At 49.9% G+C, this 21,090-nt stretch overlaps 1 protein-coding gene across 1 annotated transcript in view; it reads right to left on the bottom strand.

Annotated features, from left to right (window-relative positions):
- Window positions 1–21,090, bottom strand: part of PPP2R2C (protein phosphatase 2 regulatory subunit Bgamma) — a 155,263-nt gene extending 134,173 nt beyond the window's left edge. The window contains exon 1 of the mRNA XM_003800196.3: window positions 20,831–21,090. Coding sequence (XP_003800244.1) covers window positions 20,831–20,900 — 70 coding nt within the window. The 5' untranslated portion in view covers window positions 20,901–21,090. The remainder of the gene's footprint in view (window positions 1–20,830) is intronic.

Below are 21,090 nucleotides of genomic sequence, written 5' to 3' on the forward strand. Positions count from 1 at the left end.
AGAGCTGCACTGATGAGAGACCTCAGAGCCCACAGCTCAGCCCATCCAACCAGCCTCTACGTAGAGGGTCCTTCGTGATGTCTGAATAGTCTCGTCCCCACATCCCCACACAGCAAAGGGCATTGCACAAAGCAGGCCTGAGAGCAATACACTCAGTGGGGAGAGAAATCTAAGTCCCCCAGTGCCAGGTCACTAGGCAGCATGTGGGCCGCTACCTGCTACCTCTGTCCCCTGTCCTAGCAGTTTGGGAAAATGGGCTACATTCCCCAAAGGCATCTGCTCTAGGTGGCCAAATCTTTTTTTCTTCTTTTGCCAAAGGCAAATGCAAATGGGATATGGTCTCCAGAGAAACATCCAGTCCTGGATGGGGGAGTGGGGCTCCCAGGGAAGCCGCAAAATGCCAGGACCATGAGGACTACAGAGAACGACCCCAGTGGGCTGGCACAGGCGGCTGCACCACCTCCCCTCCAAATTTCCCTGAAGGCGCCTGAGTCCCACTTCTCCAGGATTCCCTCCTGGTCTTCTCTCACTGAGCTGCCTGTCCTAGATAGCTCTGGGAGCTGGAGTCCCAGCAGCAAAATTAGCTCTGGGAGAGACTGGCTGTGGCAGAAATAGCATTTGCTTTGGAGTCAGACAAAGCTAGGGTCAAAGCCCAAATGAGCCAGCCCTGCTGGCTGTGCAAGCCTGGGCAAGCAGCCTGACCTCTCTGATCTTCCATTTTCTCATCTGTGGGGTGGGGTGGGGGAACCAGCACTGCAGACAGCTGTGGAGATAGGGACTGTAGTGCATCTACCCAGCAGCCAGCATCTCTTCCACATCCCTGCCAGCCCTCGACACTCCCATTTTTAACCTGGACAGAGAGTCTCTCATTCTATTGAGCAAATAGTTACCCAGTTCTTCATCTGGGTCAGAGAAAAATCAAGCAGCAGTCTAGCCTCACTCTCAAAGCTCACCAAGCACTGGAAGGAAGGCACAGATGACAGCACAGTGGGTCAGCTCAGGGGATTCCGGCCCTTGGGGGGCTCAGCCATAATGTATCCAGGAAATAGGGAGGGAAAATGATGGAGGAGGGGCCAAGGAACACCAGGAAATATGGAAAGGTCTGGAAGACAAGGGTGGATCTGGTGTCTGCAGGCCTGGGTTTGAATCCTGGCCCAATCAATTCCAAAATGTGACCCCCTATCTCAATTTCCTCCTTTGCCACTAGGAGATAACAATTCCACACCTGGTGAAGAGGGGGAAGAGTCTCAAAACCAGCAAAGAAAGACACTTCAGCTGGGCCAGCCGCCCATGTCCACAACCATGCCCATCTCCGGGCTCATCCCCGCATTGTTTGGTGGCTCCATCCTGTCCTCCACCAGGGAGATGTGACCCTGAAGCCTGGTACTCACTCAGGGCCCCGTCTTCCCCATTCTCCCTTGTATCCCCAGTAGCAGGGGTCCTCAAACTTTATAAACAGGGGGCCAGTTCACTGTCCTTCAGACCATTGGACGGCTGGACTGCAGGCCCCAGGACGAGTCAGCTGCTAAGCAGGACAGGCAGCGGTGAAAAAACACCTGGCAGGCCAGATAAATGTCCTTGGCAGGCCGCATGTGGCCCGCGGGCCGTAGTTTGATGATGCCTGCCCAATAGCAATCCCAGCCCTAAACCTTTCAGGCCCTCATGAATCTGTGCGGAAAGGATCATTTCCTTCAGGAAGCCCTCCCTGACTGCACCACCCAGGCTGGTCAGATGTCCCCTCTAGGAAGCTAGCCGTGGGCTACTCCCCCACTGTCCCAGCACTGACCAGTTGTCCATCTGGTCTGCTGTAGGGACTCCTCAGGACACAGCCCCACTCCTGGCAAAGCGTCTGACACAGCCTGTGCTCGACAGACTGCGGCTGCCCCAAAGGACCAACACACAGCTCCTGCCAACATCGTGGCCCCTTCCCCTTCTGCCCTGCCCGGTTTCTTGCCACAGTCAACTCTGTGGCTCTCTCCTGAATACTCTGTGATCCCCTGATTCCGCCTTCTTCTTGTGACAAACTCCATCACACGCACACTGCAGTGCTTGTGCTTTCTCCTGCACTTCTTGCATTTTCTGTGTTTCCTACCTTGGTGAGCAGTGGGGTGTGGGCAAGGAGGTGGAAGCCCAGAAGCCGGGGCTGGGGGGCCTGCTTCGCCGGCTTCCCCTTGAGCAGCCCTAGAGAAGGGCCCTGGGGTTGTAAATCCAAGCTAGCCTGTTTTATGGAGAAGGTGCTGCACTGCTGATAGGTTTTTATAGCTGCCCGTTTACAAAGGCAAAGCATAATTAACTCTCAGCCACCCCAGATTTGGGGGTGGCTGGGGAAGGAGGAGGACAAAGGGACCACCCGCCTTAGGCTCCATCCTTTGTGCTCTCTGAGTATAGTAAAACCTCTCATCTTCTACCTTCCCCCTCCAAGCCTCGGTCCGCTGAGAGACTTGCTTAGGTTGTGAGGGGCCCAATGAAAATGATACCCCTGTTACTTACTATTCAAGTTTGAACCCTGGAGGGGGAAAGGAGAGAGTCAGATGCACAGTCAGGAGGATGGGGGGTTCAGTGGAACCCTTGGTCCTGACACAGCTACTGAGGGCAGGGTGCAGGCACACTCACCAACTACTAGCCCAAGGATGACTTCGTGCCCCCCGTCCCCACTCCAGCCCCTCACCCCTGCCACCTGTCCATTGTGTTCACAACTTCTCCCAGACCCACAAATCAGAGCTCCCCTCCTCTGTCCCTGGAGCAGCCTGTGCAAATGTGGGGCGTGTCAGAAGGAAACGGCTGGGGGGTACACAGGAGGTGCCAGGTGCTTTCTGGTGTCAAGTACTGCTGCAAGCACTGCTACCTCTTGCTGGCCTAGGGGCCACTGGTCCCCACAGAGTGACCGTGCAGATCCCCACTCACTTCTAGAGTGTGCAAACACTGGAGTCCAACTCTCAGGGCACAGCTGGGTTTTCCTCCCCTCCCAGCCCCCAAGGCCACCCCATCTCACCCGCATCCCATCTACATCCTTCTGGATTGGTCTTCATGGGATCCCACCTAGGACCTGGGTGCCGCCTGTTGGGCAGATGCCATTTCTTCCAGAGAACTCAGTGGTGTTTGTGGCCCTCATGACAGAGTTCTCATTTCATAAAAGAGGAAACTAAGGCCCCGTGAGGCCTGCACCATGTAACCCTTAGTAGTGTGATACCACTACAGCAACCCCACTCCCAGGTTTTCAGGCACTGGCCTGATTTATCACAAGTCACCCCACCGTCCCCTGTCTATGTAGCCAGAAAGACACCCCAGGTGGAGTTATAAGAACACGGTCATCTGCCAGGAAGGTGCCACCAACGAGGCATGTCTAGGGCTCACAGGGTTACCAGCAAGGGCACCCAGCTTTACCCTAAACCCAGAAGCGAAACAGACTGAGTCGTTGGCAGAAGTCCATATGCTGGACAGGGCTAGCTCTGTCCCACAGGGATTCCCGGCCAAGTGCTCTCCTGGACATACACCCACCACTCTGGCCCCCTCAGGCAGTGCAGGTCCCTCCTCAGGACACCAGGGGCACTGCAAGAGATAAGCGGGCTGAGCTGGGGGTGCTCAGCCATCCTGTAGGCTTGCCCCTGATCCACCAGCTGGATGGGTGCCCCTGCCCAGGCTCCAGCTCCTCACAGCTGCCCTGCAGAACACCCCCTGGTTGGGTAAAGGGTGAGGCTAGGATAGGGCAGTTCAGAGCCTATGTAGCCAGAAAGACACCCCAGGTGTCAGCCCACCAATGATGAAAAGCTCAGATGGATGTGTGTGTCTCCCTCCACTCAAGGAACACTGCTCAGCACAAAGATGACCATGACCCAGGCCCTCTTACCTCTGCCTGCCCTTGAAGAGACCCCTAGAGGATATCCTTGTCTCAGATTTAGAGCCAGAGATATGGATCTGCAGGAGGGGCTGTGGCTGGTCACTTGCACACTAGCAATGATGCAGAGGAAGGCCTCCCAGGCAGCTGAGGCCCTCTTTACCCTGCACCCTCCATTCTGCAGATACGAAAGCTGCAGGGAGGAGATGTGAGGGACAGTCCCCAAAAAGGAAGGAGTGGTGTCAGAGGTCACAGCCCCAGCCCACCCCAGTAGTACCCACCCAGCTGGAGGGAAGCCTAAGACAGATGCACCTCAGAGGCAATGCCTGGAAATTGCCACCCTGCCCAGGACAGGCACATGGTGAGCACACACTAAATGGGAGGGCAGCTTCCTTCCTGTCCATCAGAGGCATACAAAGAACGGTCTCCACTCCCCGGTAGGGGGGACACAGTATGCGCTGTCTCTGGGTTCTGACCACCAAGGCTGTAATCATTGCCAATAAAACTGCTTCTGCAAGGCTGAACAAATAGGATGATCAGAGAGGTCGGCGTGCCCTTCTCAGAGTCACCGAATTAGCCAAGCAGAAAAGCCAGCCCAGCTCACCTGTTTCCCTTCTGTAGTCTCTCTGCTGCAGTGGCCTGGCAAGCACAGCTCCACCCAGGGCCACATTACCTGATATGGTGCCTCCAAACCCACCTGCAGAGGGTGACGGTCAGAGGGGTGACCACAGGCTGCAGCCCATCCTGATCCCACCTGGGGCCACACAGGGCGCAAGTCTGCCCCCTAAAGAAAGTGTCATTCACTTTCTTTTTCCTGTGTTTAAATGAGCAAACATATGAGATGGTTTTACTATTTCTGAACCGGGGTATGGTATGGACAGAGAGCCATGCTTCCTCTGACTATCCAGGATAGTAAGAGCCTGGCTCAGGAAAGGCCAGCTGCTCCAAGGTCAGGCAGAGCCCAGTGTGGGTCCTGGCTCTGCCCAGGCCATCTGCAGCAGACTGTACTTTCCAGGGAGGGCCCTGGACCATCTCCTATCCCATCTGATCTCCTTCAATGTGACCTGCCCCTTCCTATGTCCAAAAGTCGAGTCTAATTCCCCTTCAATCTAGGCCAACCTGTGACTCACTTGAACTAAGTGATGGAGACACAATTGACACTGTGTGACATCTGAGGAAGTCAGGAAAGGTCAAGCAGCTTCTCCCTGATCCTCTTGGGACATTTGATCTGGGAAAGCCAAAGGCCTCCAGAGTCCAACTGCCCTGAGACTACCACGCTAGAGAGGGGTCCTGCCCTGTAGGAAACGTGAATGAGACAGTCTCCACTCCTCTAAACCCAGCCCTGCCCAAATTCCTGACCCACAGAATCCAGGAGACAGGAAAGAATGATTGTCATTTACACCACCAAGATTTAGAGTTGTTCATTATGTAGTAATAGTAATTCCAACACTCACATGACCTATGCCACAGGACCCAACCTCTCTGAGGCTCCATGTCCTGATGTGCGAATGAGGGACCACCTCCCAGAGCAGGATAAAGTCCTCATGAGATCCCAAACATGTCATTACACATAGCAGGTAAGAAACAGCAGCTTCCCTCATCATCATCGCTGTCATTTCACCACGAAGACACAATAGTTACACCTGCAGAGATGGGAGGTTCACAGCATGATTCCTGCCTGGTGCAGCCAAAGCCCCATCACCCATCAGACACCCTTCAGGAGGCAATGGCTACAGCAGGACCCATGTGATATAGATCCTCTTTTTAAAGCAAGAGAGACAGAGAGACCAATGGGTTCACTGTAGTTCATAGATGACCCAGGCGCTGCACTGTTCAGGTGGACTTGCTCTTAAAATTCACCCAAAAACTTGTTGGTAAAATTGTTTAGTTTAGTATACAATATCATATTCAAATCTTTATTCAACCTCTTAAAAATATTCCCACCCTTACCCCCAAAATTGCATTCCTAGATAGTCTGACCCCAGAATAATCTGAAATACAGGTCAAGATGCTCATCAGAGATATTCATCCCATCTTAATCAGGAACACTGAAAGCCAGGACAGTCAGAGTCCATCAGTGGGGGAGAAGGTCGGTGCTGCCTGTGCCTCTCAGCCTTCTGGCCACTCTCTTGTGGTCCTGCATTTACCAAAGATCATGAGAGGAGACCCAGCCTTCCTCCAGCACACCACGTGGCTCCAAATCTGCCCCAACACTCTCTCTACCCTACAACCTCCATCTCTACTTCTGGGCATCTCCCTGGGGGCTTTCTCATTTCTTCTAGCACTGCCTATATTCCCTATTTTATCCCCCACTCTCCCCTCCAAACTCCTGGAGACCTCTGGGCACATGCAGCTCTCTCTTCCTCTCCTGCCTGGAAAGACCACCTTGCCGGCCAGGATCTGCAAGACCCACCAGTTCAACGCAACCCTGAACACACCGTGCTGCTTCTTACATCCACGCTTCACCTATAATTTCTCTCCTGTCTGTAATGTTCCCTCTCCTACTCTCTACCACTGTGGACCACCCACTGCCCCTCTGCTTCAGCCTCTGCCTCCCTGGTCACCTGCTCCCAGGCTGGCAGGGCCCACTGCATCCCTGCCCCTCACACTGGCTGATAGGGCTTATAACCATCTGTCATGTCTCTTTGGTTCCAGAAATTCTTGGGAGGGAGGCTATACCCTATTCCTCCTTCCTAAATCCCACTACCCAACCCACATACCTACCATAGACAATCAACACTAATAGGATGAACGAATCCGCACACAGTCACTGATTGAGTAATTCTATTTCATGCTGGAATATCATGCAACCAATAGAAACTGTTTTATTCAGAGTGCGTGATAATATGGGACAATGTTTTCAGTGTATTTAATATTTTAAGACATGAAATGATTTACATGACAATTTACAGTGGGCAAGTTTAAAAGAAGAAAATATAACAAAACGTGAACAATGTTTCTGGAGTACAAGCAGTCCCCAGGTATGAACAAGATAGGTTCTGTAGGTTTGTTCTTCAGTTGAATTTACATGTTGGAATAGATACATTTACCTATTACCTGCAATAGTCTCCATTCGTAAGTGTAACCTGTACGTCAGTCAGATGTCTGTAACTTGGGGACTTATTGTAATAGCCTCCATTCATAAGTTCAAGTTATACATAAGACAGACATTTGTAACTTGGGGACTGCCTATAGTGAAATCAAAGATGATATTTCTCCCCTCTTTACTGTACTTTCTGCATTTTCTAACATCTCTGTAATGAGATAAAATAGAGAAATAACATTCAAATCTTCTTGCAAGGAGCACCTTAACATACCCATGACTTAGCTCCCAGAGGCCAAAACACAGGACGTTTTATGATGATGGATTGTATTTTCACAGCTTCTGTAAAGAGCTTTACCTCTCCTTGGGGCTATAAAATATTCAGGGCTATTTTTAGCACCTTATACATTGAAAGCTGGTGTAGGAACCATTATCATTCAGCTCCTGACTCCTTAAGCCAGTTCATTCCATGATGGCTTGTTCCCAAAGCAGCTCGAGGTCTGCTGTGGGACATGGTAGAGGGGGAGTGCTGAGCTGGCCTCACAGCAAGCCACGGGCTGCCCAGCCATTTCCATGAAGAACCTAAGTTAATACTCTTGAGCTGCCACCTTCAATAAGGAGGACATTGACCGCAACCCCAGCCCAGGTTTAAAACATCGCTGTGGCCTCACCATGAGGATGGTCACGCAGTGTCCACACTGCCCATTTGGAATGAGTACAGGCAGGTCTTGCTTTGCACAGCCATGTGGAACCATAAAAATGACCAAGCAGGCAAAACCCGTTTAAAACCATCTTTAGGATCAACGAGGAAATTACAATTGTAATTTCAAGACATTGAAAACTATAGGGAAATTTAAAAATAGTAAAATGAGTATTTATTTAATACACCATACTTTAAAACATTAGAAACACTGAGAATTCAAGTGTTTTATTTCTTCATAAAAGACCTGGCAAGAGTAGTTTGAACATTGCCATCTTCTGCTCACCATATACCTTACGATAGTGAAAAAGCATCTTTTGTAAGCTTTGTAGAATTACCTTTCTGAGTTTAGATCAGCTTCCAAGACTTTATATCCTTTGTGCGCTCACACTGTGAAATAGCTTCAAGAGTTCCTTTAATATGGAATGTTTTCTCAGTGTCATCTCTGGGACCTCCATCCTCTGGGGCACAGCTCCTTTCCTGTCTATAAGTTCACCTTCCTTCTGCTCCTCCGGCTGCAGGTGACTGTAGCAGGGTAAAAAGGAGGCAACTCAACTCCATTTTTTTGCTGCCCAGGGGTGAACTAACAGATGCGCCTAACCAATTAGCAGTGGCTTTCAGAAGGTCCCAGATGCTGAGTTGAGTGCAGTTGAGGTAGACATGACCAAGTAGACATGGTGTCTGTTGACATGGTGGGACATGGCCTGATTCCAGTCCTGCCCTATGAGCTGAGCCCAGTCACCTCTTATTGCTGGGCCTGGCACCCTATGTCTATCAGTTAGGGTTCTTCAGTAATAAGCAACAGAAATTGACCCAGGTTAATATAAACAAAGACAGAGATTACTGGAAGGCTCTAGAGAACCCCCAATATCAAGGAGGGTCACAACACCTGGTGGAGTGGCCTGAGAATCAGCAGGAGCCCAGCAAGGCTGGGAATTGAATTTTGGGAACCCATAACTATTCTGTTTATCTACTGCTATGTAAAGCATAGCATCTCAAAACTCAATGGCTTCAAACAGAAATCATTTGTTTTGCTCATGAATCTGCAATTTCTGTAGGTCTCGGTGGGGATGGCTCATCTCTCTGGAGGCTCAACCTTTCAATGGCTCGCTCACCTGCTGGCAAGGTGGTGCTGTGTGTCAGGCAGGAAGCTTGGCTGGGGCCTTTGGTTTCTCTCTACATGTGCCTCTTCACAAACTGCTTGGCCTTCCTCACAACATGTTGGCTGGCTTCCAAGTATCCCAAGAAAAACAAGGCAGACGTGCATGGCCTGTTTTGGCCCACCCTCCAAAGTTACAGAGTGTCAACCCCCCACCCCATGTTCTATTGGTTCTTCTCACGATGGTGGATCGGGAGATCCATGTTCAGCAGACCAGGAGGGCAAAACCTGACCTCTAACCACACAAAATGAGCACTACCAGGAGTAAACAACAAACCAAGCAAAGGGCAGTATTTGCAATAGAAGTAGCAATAATGGCAGAAATATAGGCAAAGAATGTGCAGGAGAAACTCACAACTGAATAAATACGATGGCCAATAAATATAAGAAAGGAAGCTCAAGCTCACTGAAAATTACTTCCAAAAGACTCAATATTTTTTTGCCATGCTATTGGCAAATATCAGATACACTGAATCCAGTCGATGCTAGCAATGTTCAAAGAGGAAAGAAAGCTTTTGACAGTGCCAAGTTTGGTCACCAGGAAAAGTTGGCATTAGATAGATGAAAATGCTCTGGAAGGAACAAGCCTTGGAAACCACAATTCCACTGCCCTGGGAAATAGCCAAATACACACGCAAAGAAGTGTAAAGATGTCCTTTCACAACATTGTTCAAGATGCTGAACAGATGGAAATTTCCTTGATACCCTCCAACATAGAACCACCTAAAATACACATAAGGAGCACGTGAAGGATATTACCAGCTACTAGAGGCTGAATTGCCTCCGCCCAAAACTCATTTGCTGAAGTTGTAACCTCCAGAACAGGCGTCCTCAAACTACAGCCCGCGGGCCACATGCAGCCTGCCTAGGACATTTATCCAGCCTGTAGGGTGTTTTTGCCACTGCTTCCTGTCCTGCTTAGCAGCTGACTCATCCCGGGGCCCGCAGCCCGGCCCTCCAGCAGTCTGAGGTACAGTGAACTGGCCCCCTGTTTAAAAAGTTTGAGGACTCCTGCTCCAGAACCTTGAAACTCAAGTGTATTTGGAGACAGGGCCTTTAAAGAGGCAATTAAGATATAAAATGCAGTCACATGCTCCAGCTCTAACCCAGTACACCTGGTGTCCTCATCAGGACAGACCCCCACAGCAAAGACTGCATGAAGACACAGGAGAAGGCGGCTGTCTGCAAGCTGGACAGAGGCCTCAGAGAAAACCAGCCCTGCCAACATCCAGAGTGGCCAGGTGGCCACCAGTCGGCCACCTTATCCAGGTGGCCTCTAGCACTGTGAGGTAAGAAGTTTCTGTGGTTCAAGCCCCTCGTCCATGGACCGCGGAGGCTGGAAGACTGACCCAAGCAAGCTCTGTATTTTCTACCTAGGGAGCTGTCCACATATACCGTTAAGGGAAAGTTAACAAGATGACAAAATAGAGTAAGTACACAGTACAGTTTTTCCGTGGATGAAAAATTGCTTAGGAATACGTACATATCTGGACAGAACGTATGCACAAAGAAAGAAAAATACAGCAAAATATTTTCAATGGTAGGGTTTTTCTTTTTCTCCTTTTCTCCTATATTTTCTAAACGTTTTGCAATGAATGCATTTTTTTTGTAGTGAGACAATAAGCTAATAGAAATCAAAATACTTTCAAACAAGGAGGGTGAAATCCCCATTCCTACATAGTTCTTCTGTCAATGGGATAGAATCCAAACTCCTTGTCTCAGCATTCAAAGCCCTTCACAAATCGTCCTACCTCCCTACTTCCCCCCTGCCTTCTGCTCTGGCCCTGTTCCTGCCCCATACACATCCTCTAAGCCTCTCTGGCCCTACAGAGGGTGTCCCTCTATCGAGATCACCCTCATCCCTACAGAGGATGTCCTCTACCAAGATCAGCCTTTACTCCTGCTCAGGCCAGCGCCCAGAATGCCTTTCCTACCTGGCCTTCCCAGGTATGCCCTCTTAGGCTTTAGGACACAGCTCAGACATCACTTCTCCCAGGAAGGCATCTCACAGCACCAAGATCCAGGCTATCTCTTCCATGCTGTAGCTGTCCAGCTGCTTAGCCAGGGGCTGTGTCCCGATCCCCTTGCATCTGGGTGGGGGGTGGGCATAAGACCAGCTCTAGCCAATGGAACACAAGGGGAGTGGCATATGTCACTCCTGTACCTATGTGTTCGAAAAGGGGAATGTGCCTTCCCACACCTTCCTTATCAAAGAGAGCGTGGGGAAGGGTGAGGAAGCAAGCAGATGAGAAGGGCATGGATCCCTGCGGAACAGACTGACGACCACCTGGGAGCATCCACAATGAACTGTTACAGGATAATATCTATGGTATTAAATCACTGGAATTTGGAGGGTTCTTTGTAACTTGTATTAATTAGACCAGCAGGGGCGTCCAACATTTTTTCTTTTCTGCCACACATTGTCTTGGGCCACACATTGAATACACACACACTAACGACAGTTGATGAGCGAAAGAAAAGGTCTGTGCACACTTTTCGTGATATCTGACACCAAAGATAAGCAAAACAGTCCTCAAATAATCTCCATGTAGCTGGTGAGCTACACCGATGAGAATGTGGCCAGCAGCTGTAAAAACTTTCCTCAGCATCCAAATCACCACCCAAGAGAACATCCTCCTCCCTCAGAAAGCACTCACCTACTGTGTGCAATGGCCAGTCTAGGGGTGTCTCTCCAACAGAACACGGACACTGTGTAGGCAGGCAGAGGCTCTCACTCGACTGCCACACCCTCTTCATGGAAGCGAAACAAGGACTTGAGCTCTGCACCAGGCCCACAGAGCACGTGACACTCACTGCAGCCCTGAGAAGATGGCACTGCCATGCTCACCCCCATCTCAGACAGAGTCACCTGGGTGTGGCCTGGTTGGAAAACCTGTCTGAGATCACTCAGCTGGGAAGAGGTGAAGCTGGCATGTGGAAGGGTCCTGGAAGGACAAGAGGGCAGCCCAGGACTGAGTCCCAGGACCGAGGGACCCACCTGTCAGCCTTCCAAATCCATCAAGGGAGTGGGTTCCAGGCATGGGTTAGGATGACCCTGTAATCCTTATAAAATGATAATAAATGTCTTCGGCAAGTCAGTAGTCTGAAAATGGGATGGAGGACAGGTCTAGATCAGAAAAGACTTAAGAGACACAAGAGCCAAACACAGGACTCCAAATCCTGGGCCAAACCAACCTCTATGGTTATAAGACTTTTCTGAGATGACTGGGGACATTGATATAATAGACCAGCACTTAGACAACAAGGACCAGTACGCACTTTGTTAGGTGGGATAAGAAGTGCCCTTAACATTCAGAGATACCTGCTGATGTGATGGTGAAGTGCAGGAGTCTTGGATTTGCCAAAAATTCTTCAGCCAAAATCAGGGGAGAAGAAATGAAGTGCCTCAAAGTCTCGAGAGCAGCTGAAGCAAGAGGACAGGTTAGGAGCAACTCAATATACTATTTTCTCTACTTCTGCACATATTTTATAGTATCAAACCTTTTCTGAAATTAAAAAAAAATCAAAAGCTAATAATAACCTCCTGTTTATTGGGATTGACATATTCTATCTTCATTATTTCATTTAAAACTACCTAAAACCTAGGTGTTGATAGTTCTCTCTGTGCTTCATAGGCTAAAGAAGCTGCCAAGAACAGCCAAGAACAGCCAAGAACAGCCAAGCCAGAACCGGATCTCAGGCCCCCAGCAGCAGTCCTGGGTCTCAGGAGGGCTGGAGGAAGAGGGCACAGCAGGCCAGACAGCCCCACAGGAGGCCCTTGGCCTGCAATAGGAGATCCCATCCCTGCTTGGGGCTGCATACACCCCCAGCTGAGAACTTCTGTGCAGCCTTTGTTCTGCCTCAATGGGCCATTCAGCCCTGGGTTCTGTAGGACAATGGCCTGGCTGTACAAGGAAGGCAGCACAGAGCTCACAGGTGTGTTCTTATCCCAGGCCAGCCAGCAACTAACTACTTCCTGGGTGCAGGAAGAGGGGACTATGGACACTGCCTGGGGACAGGCGTTGTCACTCTACACATACTATTCCTCCTACCCCAAACACACTAGAATGCCATAGCCAAACATGCCATCCCTCCACGGCCTGGGAATTCCACTCCACCTTCCATGCTAAACCACGTGTCCTCTGGAGACCACTACCTATGGCCACACACCCATGCAGCAGAGAGGGATCTTTCGTCCTACTGACCCATCTTAATTGCCTTTAATCACTGCACATCACCTGAGCACCAAGCTGGGTTCAAACCCTAAAACCCTCCTAAGCTCAGCACATAGTCAGAATTGATTGGGCCACTTGTCCCTGCTCTGTGGGCCCTCGTCAATCAAAGTGGTGGTCAGGATGTGGTTCTATGGTCAGATGGCCTGCATTCAAAGCCCTGACAAATTCTGTCCCTTACAAAGCATGTGACATTTGGCGAGTATACAAGCCTCAGTTTTCTTCTCTGTAAAATAGAGAGAGAATGCACAAATCTGGTCTTGTGAGTATCCAATAAGGTGCATGCAGCCTCACTACTGACACACAGTATCATAGTATGTGCTCAAGAAACAGTGTAGCAGAATGTTGTCCGTTGTGTTTGTTTTATAATGATTTAATCCTAAAGTCTTCATTTTGCCCAAGAAGTGTCTATCTTTGCAGGGACTGATTTAATGACCAGGGCTCTATGGGGCTTGCAGATTCCCCAGCAACTCCAGAGGCAGCCTGGTTTCCAAGCAAGACCCTGGGACAGAAGGATCCTCATTTCAAGACAGACACAGCCTAGCTGGTGTCTACAATGTCTGAAGCAAGGAGATTAGGGAGCAAACTATAAAGAGCAATCTGGGCTCAGGGAAAAGATGACATCACCAAAGCCGAGTCCAAGGGGCCTGGGTACCAGTGAGTGTGTGAGCACCCAAAACAGAGATGCTTCCAGAAGAGCCTGGGAGGTGCATTCCAGGTGTTGTTGTACCTGGTAGTTTGGCAGCCTTTAATGCTGCTGAACCAACCTTTCTCCTCTCTTCCTGGGATTCTCTTGGGTTCTTGACTCCACAGCCCTTATGTTCTTCCTCCTACTTTGGTGACCACCCAACTCTGTCACTGCTCCAGGTTTGTTCCTTGTCTATCCCCCAAGTGCTGGTGAACCCTGGGCTCCAGCCTCAGCTCTCACCCCCACCCTCACTTTCCCAGCTCCAGCAACCTGGGCTTCTTCTATGCCTCGCACATCATGGGAGGCCTAGAAATATTTGTTGAATGAATGAGAGAAGGCCATGGCCTTGCTCTTCCACTTTGTATGTCTAGCACCTAACATCCCCCTGCTACATAAGGGGGATCAGTAAATGTCTTTTGAACAAAAGAAAAAATGTTCAACCTCATTGGCATTCAGACATGAATTAAAATAAATATTTTTCAGCTATGATTTTGCAAAGGTCAAACAAATTAGTCTACCTAATGTTGATCAGCATGTAGTAAACACAGACGCTTTCTGAAGAATAATTTGGTGATACGTGTCAAGAACACTAAAAATGTTCACAATCATTACATAAATCCCAAGCATAAGAATTCTCTCTTAAAAACATTATTCCAAAGCTGGGGGGAAAGAACGGGATTAAAAGACAGTCACACACAAACATCAGTGTTTGTGAGAAAAGCAAAAAAGAAAATAAAGAGTGGCAACCCAAATTTCCAGCAATATAAAGTGATTAATTCAACTACTGAATTATGACACATCTATCGTATTTCTATCACAGAAATAACATGCAGCCAAAAAAAGATGACTATGTGCTGAGGGGCTTGGGGGAGGGGCTGAGGTAATCAGTTACACTTCCCCTTTCTAGGATTTGAGAATATACAGGAAACATGGGAGAGATAGAAGTCAAAAAAATCTGCTCTATTAACGATCCCTACTCCGCCTCCCCTATTCTTGGCCCAGTGGGGAAAGGTAGGCCTGAAGTCCAGCAGAGTCTACAATAAACTCCTAGGGTCAGAGGCTCAGCCTCTTGTGGAGGAACCTTTAAATACCATAATCCCACCCCTAGGAAAAAGTTACCCAATGGATGGCCGCCCTCACTATTTCCACCAATCACGAGAGCCAAGGGGGTGGGAGGCGGGGCCAAAGTGCCAACCCACCCGGAGTTCCCCCTAAAAAGACCACCAACTGTGTAATTTGAGCAGCCTAGGGCAAAAATGAAAACCCAAGGCCCCTTGCTCAGGGGAAAAGGCCATGAAAGATTTATTGAAATATTAAGTTCTTTCCTGTCTTCCATATCTTGTTTTGGTGTCATCATCCAATTAGGCAAGTCCAATTTGAAATGTAAACATAATCATGTTTAACTGGAACATAGATGCACAATTCACAGTTACTCTGTTCTTACCACAGCAGTGGAAACCTTAGGAAACTAACGCAACTGTTTTTATTTCACTTCTGCTTACGTGTGTGTTTGCCAACACTCTCTGGCCTTGGTTTGATGATCAAAAATGACGGAAAGAAAAGGCCCTCTGAGTGCCCTATTTTCCCTCTCCTTCTGTGTCATTATTTTCAGTGTCAGTGATTGGTCTATAACCGGACATGATGAGGGAAAGAGAGGATACCACAGGGTTCTTGGGTCTGGGTAGCTCATATTTCTTAAAGGTCAGCGCCTTGGGTGAGTAATGCCCTGGAACATCAATGGAGAGCATGGCCCCTGCTTGTGCAGACCAGCCCAGGAGCTCAGGGACACACAAATGAATGAGGTAAGTGTGCTCCAGAGCTGCTGCCAGCCTTCTCCCCAGCCCTGCTACCCAGTGAAGACTCCGCTTACAAAACATGAGCTGCAAGATGAAATTCTGGCAATTTTCAAGATGGCAGCAGCAAAGCATAAACCCAAACATGGGGTCTGTCTGAGCATGAGGGCCTACATGACTACACAGGTGTACATCCACAAAGCCCTAGAAAGTTCCAATACTCTCCTACTAAACTAGAAAAGCACCTTCAAAACAGTTTACACAGAGAGACTATAGCTTTTATTAAAAACAGACGTGGAAGAAAATCTCACAAGTTGCTGACAGAGTGGGTCTCTGTCTAGGGGTCCTGCCTTTCTCATCTTCATTGCTCTCCTGTGGCCTCTCTCTAAGCACCAGCACATCACACAGCAGGCTTCCAGTCCTCAAGGCCTAAAATGACTCTTACAAAAACATCCCTTAGCTCTAAGAGCTTTAAGGATAAAAACCAAAAGCTGTAGCAAGTAACAACAACAAGGAGATGAAGTGGAAACATTTTATTAGAATTTGATTTCCGTCCTCCAGAAAGAAAATGAGAAAAACCCTACTCCGTGACTGTACCTCACTTTAAGACAGGGTTGATTAAAAATAAACAAGCTCCCCACTTACAGCAGGGGTGTGGGGGCTGGCCTGCACAAAGGTTTGGGAAATGGATAACAATAACCTCTTATATGTATGCAACTTTTCAGTTAGAGCCTCATAGCAAACCAGGCCACTAAGCTGTACAGGGAAACTGAGGCACAGAGAGATGGTATGATCAGATGGAGGATACTCAATAGGCCCAGCCTCAGCTACCTTCTCCCACGACCACTGAAATGGAGCCGCACACACTTGTAAAGCCCAAGGGAAGCTTATGTAAGTGGCATTCCCACATAGAAGGAAAAGGAACAAAGAATCTGAGTGGTTCACATCTGAATTTTTTAAATCCAAAGGCTAGCTCTTCCCCATTTTTCCCTTGGGACTATAGGTCAACACTACTAACTAATTTCCCCCTTCTTAGCCTCAGTTTCCCTGTGGGATAGGGGTGGGAGTTAAACTACCCAGTCTGATGGTAGTTCTCAGGGTTAGTCTAACTCTGCTCCTGAAGAACAGTCATCATCATTTATTGATAATATTTACCAAGTGCTGCCTGTACTCCAGGCCTCGGGTTGGGCATGTGTAGACACAGAAAGTCACGTAATGTCTTGAGTCATGTTCCTTCCTGAGAATGCCTGAGAATATTCCTTCCAGCTAGCAGGGAAGGAAGATCACCCTTGTTTCAGGTGATCTAAGCAACAACACAGAGAATAAACTGAGGCTCAGAGAGACTTTGGAGCCTGCTCAAGATTATGAACCCAAAGCCAGACCCTGCCAGGAACCCCAACACGAGATCTTATGGTCTCTCATCTGGCCAAAAATTCCTCCTTAACTGGGCCGAGGAGGGAAAACTGGAACTTGGCAACCTTGACTCGGGTGAAAAAAGAGATAAAAGAGAATTCCTACAGAAGAAAGCAAGCAAAAGTCCCTCTTGGTTTTATGTATATGAGTCTGAGTTGTGAGTTGAGAAAACCGTAACAGCCTTCTGGTTTTCTTTTCCTTTTTTTTTTTTTTTTAACTTTGAGACAGAGTCTCACTATGTCACCCTTGGTAGAGTGCCCTGGCATCACAGCTCACAGCAACCTCCAACTCTTGGGCTTAAGCGATTCTCTTGCCTCAGCCTCCCAAGTAGCTGAGACTATGGGCACCCACCACTACGCCCGGCTATTTTTTGGTTGCAGTTGTCATTGTTGTTTAGCAGGCCTGGGCTGGGCTCGAACCCACCAGCTTCAGTGTATGTGGCCGGCACCCTACTCCCTGAGCTACAAGCACTGAGCCTGGCCTCCTGGTTTTCTGAATGAGCACTTGAGGCAGTGTAAGTTGGGGTGCTGATGGCTCCAAGGAACAGAGAGACTTGACTTTAAGTGTGTAACAATAAAAACATGTACCAGCTCTGGTAACTGGAAGCCCAGAGATGGGGTGGACATCAGGCCTGAAAGTAACCATGGTCAACAATTGTCACTCACTCTCTGCCTTCCCCTCAATGATGTTGGCCTAACACTGCCTCATGGTGCCAGAATGGCTGCCAGCAACCATACAACTCCTGTGTTCCAATCACAGCAGAGAAACCAACTTCCCCAAAGCTCTCTCTCCTTTCCATTCAGTCTCTAGAAATTGACTTGATCTCGGTTAAGGGTGATAAGAGTACCCTTGTATCTGTCAGCTCTTGCCAGGAACCACATGTGTTCTCTCTGGAGACTGGGAGGCTGAGTGTTGGGGATTATCAGCTATAACATCCAACTCAGGGTACAAATCTCATTGCATGCTGGGTCTCATATGGCACTCCCTCTTCAGAGTGGAAAACTGATGGTATTCAGGGCACAAGCAGTTTAAAAGCTTAAGACAGTCGCATGTGGTAGAAACTACCCACACACTGCTTCCGACTGGCCCTGGAGTTCCTGCCCACCTTACCAATTTCTGAGCAAATCATTTTGCTCTTCTGCGATCCCCTTCATTCCCTCAACCATAAAATTAGCATAACTCTATGGAGATAAAGAGACTACTATGAAATCATAGATGGAGCTTAGGGAATCCCCCTCATTTCCACAGGTGCAAGAAGCACATGTGTCTGACAGAAGCTGAGAGAATTTGGATTTTACAAGAGTCTTGGGGACTCAAGTAGGGCTCCCACTGACAAAGATGACATTTGACTTGGAACCCAAAGAATGAGGAGTCAGTCACGAGAAAGGCAGGAAGTAGGTGTTCCAGTAGAGCAAACAGTACAGATGCCCTGATGCAAGAAAGAAAATGGCCCACTAGGGAACAGCAATGGCCTGGATTATAAATTACAAGTGTCATTAATGAAATGCCTCTAATAAGTCAAGCACTGTGCTGGGCACTCTCCATATTGGTCCAACGATAATCACTGATCATCCCAACAACCTTGTATGAGCAGCCATTATTATCTCTTCTTTTATGAAGGGAGAAAGTTCAGGAAGGTTTAGTAACTTGTCCAAGGTTACACAGCAAATGAGGAGTCAGAAGCAAGATTTTAACACAAGTCTGTCTGACATCCAAATTTATGATCTTCCCTATGGCTCTGAACATAAAATACAGCCAAGATGTCTCAGTGTGAAAGTCTCTTTTTATTTGGGGAGGCCAGAATTGTTATATATTCTAATTATAATAATTATTGTTATTGTTTCCCTTGTGTGCTCTTTTCCTCTCTGCTTTCCTAGTATCTGAGCCCTATGCTCTACACTCACGGCCATGGGCAAGGCCAAGCCTTGGTTTCTTTACCTAAAAAGTGGGATGAGAAGTACAGGAGATCTTCTGTGAGGTTCCAGCAGATAGGACACCCTTTGGCTGCCCATTAACAATTTATAGTTTCAATTTACCATCACCTTCATCACCCTCACACCTGATCCCCACAGAACCCTACAAGATTGGAGTCACTCCCATTTTACAGATTGGGGAACTGAGACTTGGTGAGAGGATAGACTCCCCTCAAGGTCTCATGGCTCCCCACAGAACACAGGCTACTCAAGGGCAGGGAATCTCTGTGTCCCCAGGGATAAAACAGGGCTAGCCTGCAGTAAGTGTTCAATAAATATTTGGTGAATGGAGACTAAAAAGCATTGCTCTGACTGTGCACTTGCCCCCTGTGGAGAGCTCGTGAATATATGAAAGAAAGGGTGGGGGTGGAAAGAGTGAGGAAGGAATTAATGTTTGAAATGTCCACTTTAGGCTTTTTACTTTCAGTCACAAAACGAGCCCAGAGCCCTAACTCGTCACCCTCAGTGCAGAAATGAGAAAACAGGCTTCCTCCAGGAAGCCAGAGCAGAGCAAGCCGAGCAGCAGCAGAGCGACCTGCCAAGATTCGCCCGTGGCCAGAGCCAGGCCACTGGGGCACCTGCCAGCAAACTAGAGGCCTCTTTCAACCCTGCCGCTCAGCAGGCTGCCAGCAGAAAGAGCACCCCCAACACAAGCTGATCCCTCCTGGTCCTCACCAAGGCGGGCGACAAAGGGCCGCTTCAGCTCTCGGGCCTCCCGCTTCCCCAGTAGGGCACAGCGTCACCCAGGCCCTGCCCAGCCCTGCCCCCCGCACCCTGCATAAACCCAGCGGCGGAGCATGACTCAGCGGTTCTCCTGCGGTTGCGGGAGCGGAGCGGGGCACAGACCCTGGGCCTCCATCCGCCTGGGTCACACGCCCAGCTTCTGCCTCCCCGGCCTCCGCGGGCTCCCATACTCTTGGCCTCATTTCCGGCGGAGCCCGGCCTCACCACCGCTAGGCCCACGCGGCTTCCCCTGCACCAGTACCCACGCGCGCACCAACCTGGCGGGACCCGGTGCCCGGGACTCCTCCCATGGGGCCACCCACCGGAGCAACCTCTTGCTAAAAAGCCACAAGCACTTCTGCAGCCAGGCCAGTAGCCCCTAGGAAGGAGCTACCAGTCCCTACCCCCGGGCAGGGCTCCAGCACCAGTGGCTCCTCCACCTCAGCTCGCTGACACTCCGTGGCCAGGTCTCCCTGTTCCCTCCTTCAATTCTAGACTCACTCGGTGAGCCCCGCCTGCGCATGGGAGCTGTCCCCTCTGCTCCCTGGGCAAGGCTGAGCAGAGGGACCCCAGAAGTTCAGGCCTGTAAGAGAAGGGCTGTGGCCCTGTGGATTCCACCAGCCTCGGGTTGAGGGTGGGGGTCGGCCGGGGTGGGCCTGTAGGGCCAACTTGGGGGATTTTAAACCGGCCCTGTTTGGGGTGGCACGTCCCACTTTGGGGGGGGGGAATCCTGAGAGTTGTCCCAGCTACTCCTGCCTCAGTATAACTCAACAGGAATAAGAGACCAGACCAAATTAGTCGCCCTTTCCCTCCCACCAGGGGACCCTGCTTCTTGGGGGAAGATCTGGCAATGGTTATTTTTTTTTTCTGGGTTCCCCTTCTTCAGGGAGTGGGCTGCCTACAAAATTCTGCGGGCTTTGGGCTGGGCAGAAATGGCAAATCCAGGATTTCTTCCCCAGATTATCCACAGGCATGGCTTTTTAAAACATGATGGCCAGGACTGAATCAGGATGCCACTCGGCCAGGGAGCGGACAGCTGCCTCCCGGAGCGTGGCGCCGAGGAGGGCGCTGCCCTGGCCAGGCTCTGGGCAGCTGGGTCTATTGCCCTCGGGCTCCCTCCCTCCGAGGCCCAGGACGGTTAGGGGTAGGGTGGGGTAGGATGGGGGGACACGACACACATCGCGCGGTCCAAACCTTCGGAGGGCATTCGGTGCGACGGCATCCCCACGCCGCGGCGGGCCGGAGGGGGTCTCAGACAACACGTACGTTACCTTCAGTCACATAGCTGTGGTCCCGCAGGAAGCTGTGGTTAATTTTCCGCGTGTCCGTGTCCTCGCCCATTGAAGGCCGTGCCCGGTGCCCTGGGCATGCCCCGCCGCCACACACCGATGCAATCCGCAGAGGTCGCGCCGGGCGCGCGGGCCATGCCGCCGCAGCCTAGCAGAGGCGCGGGCCGCCGGGGCCCTGGGGGGCGGGCATCGCGGCCAGAACGGGCGGGGGTGGCCGAGGGCTGGCGCCCCGCTTAGGGGAG

This window comes from Otolemur garnettii, unplaced genomic scaffold (assembly GCF_000181295.1).
Source record: "Otolemur garnettii isolate 467f Iridium unplaced genomic scaffold, OtoGar3 scaffold00171, whole genome shotgun sequence".
NCBI classification, from domain to species: Eukaryota; Metazoa; Chordata; class Mammalia; order Primates; family Galagidae; genus Otolemur; species Otolemur garnettii.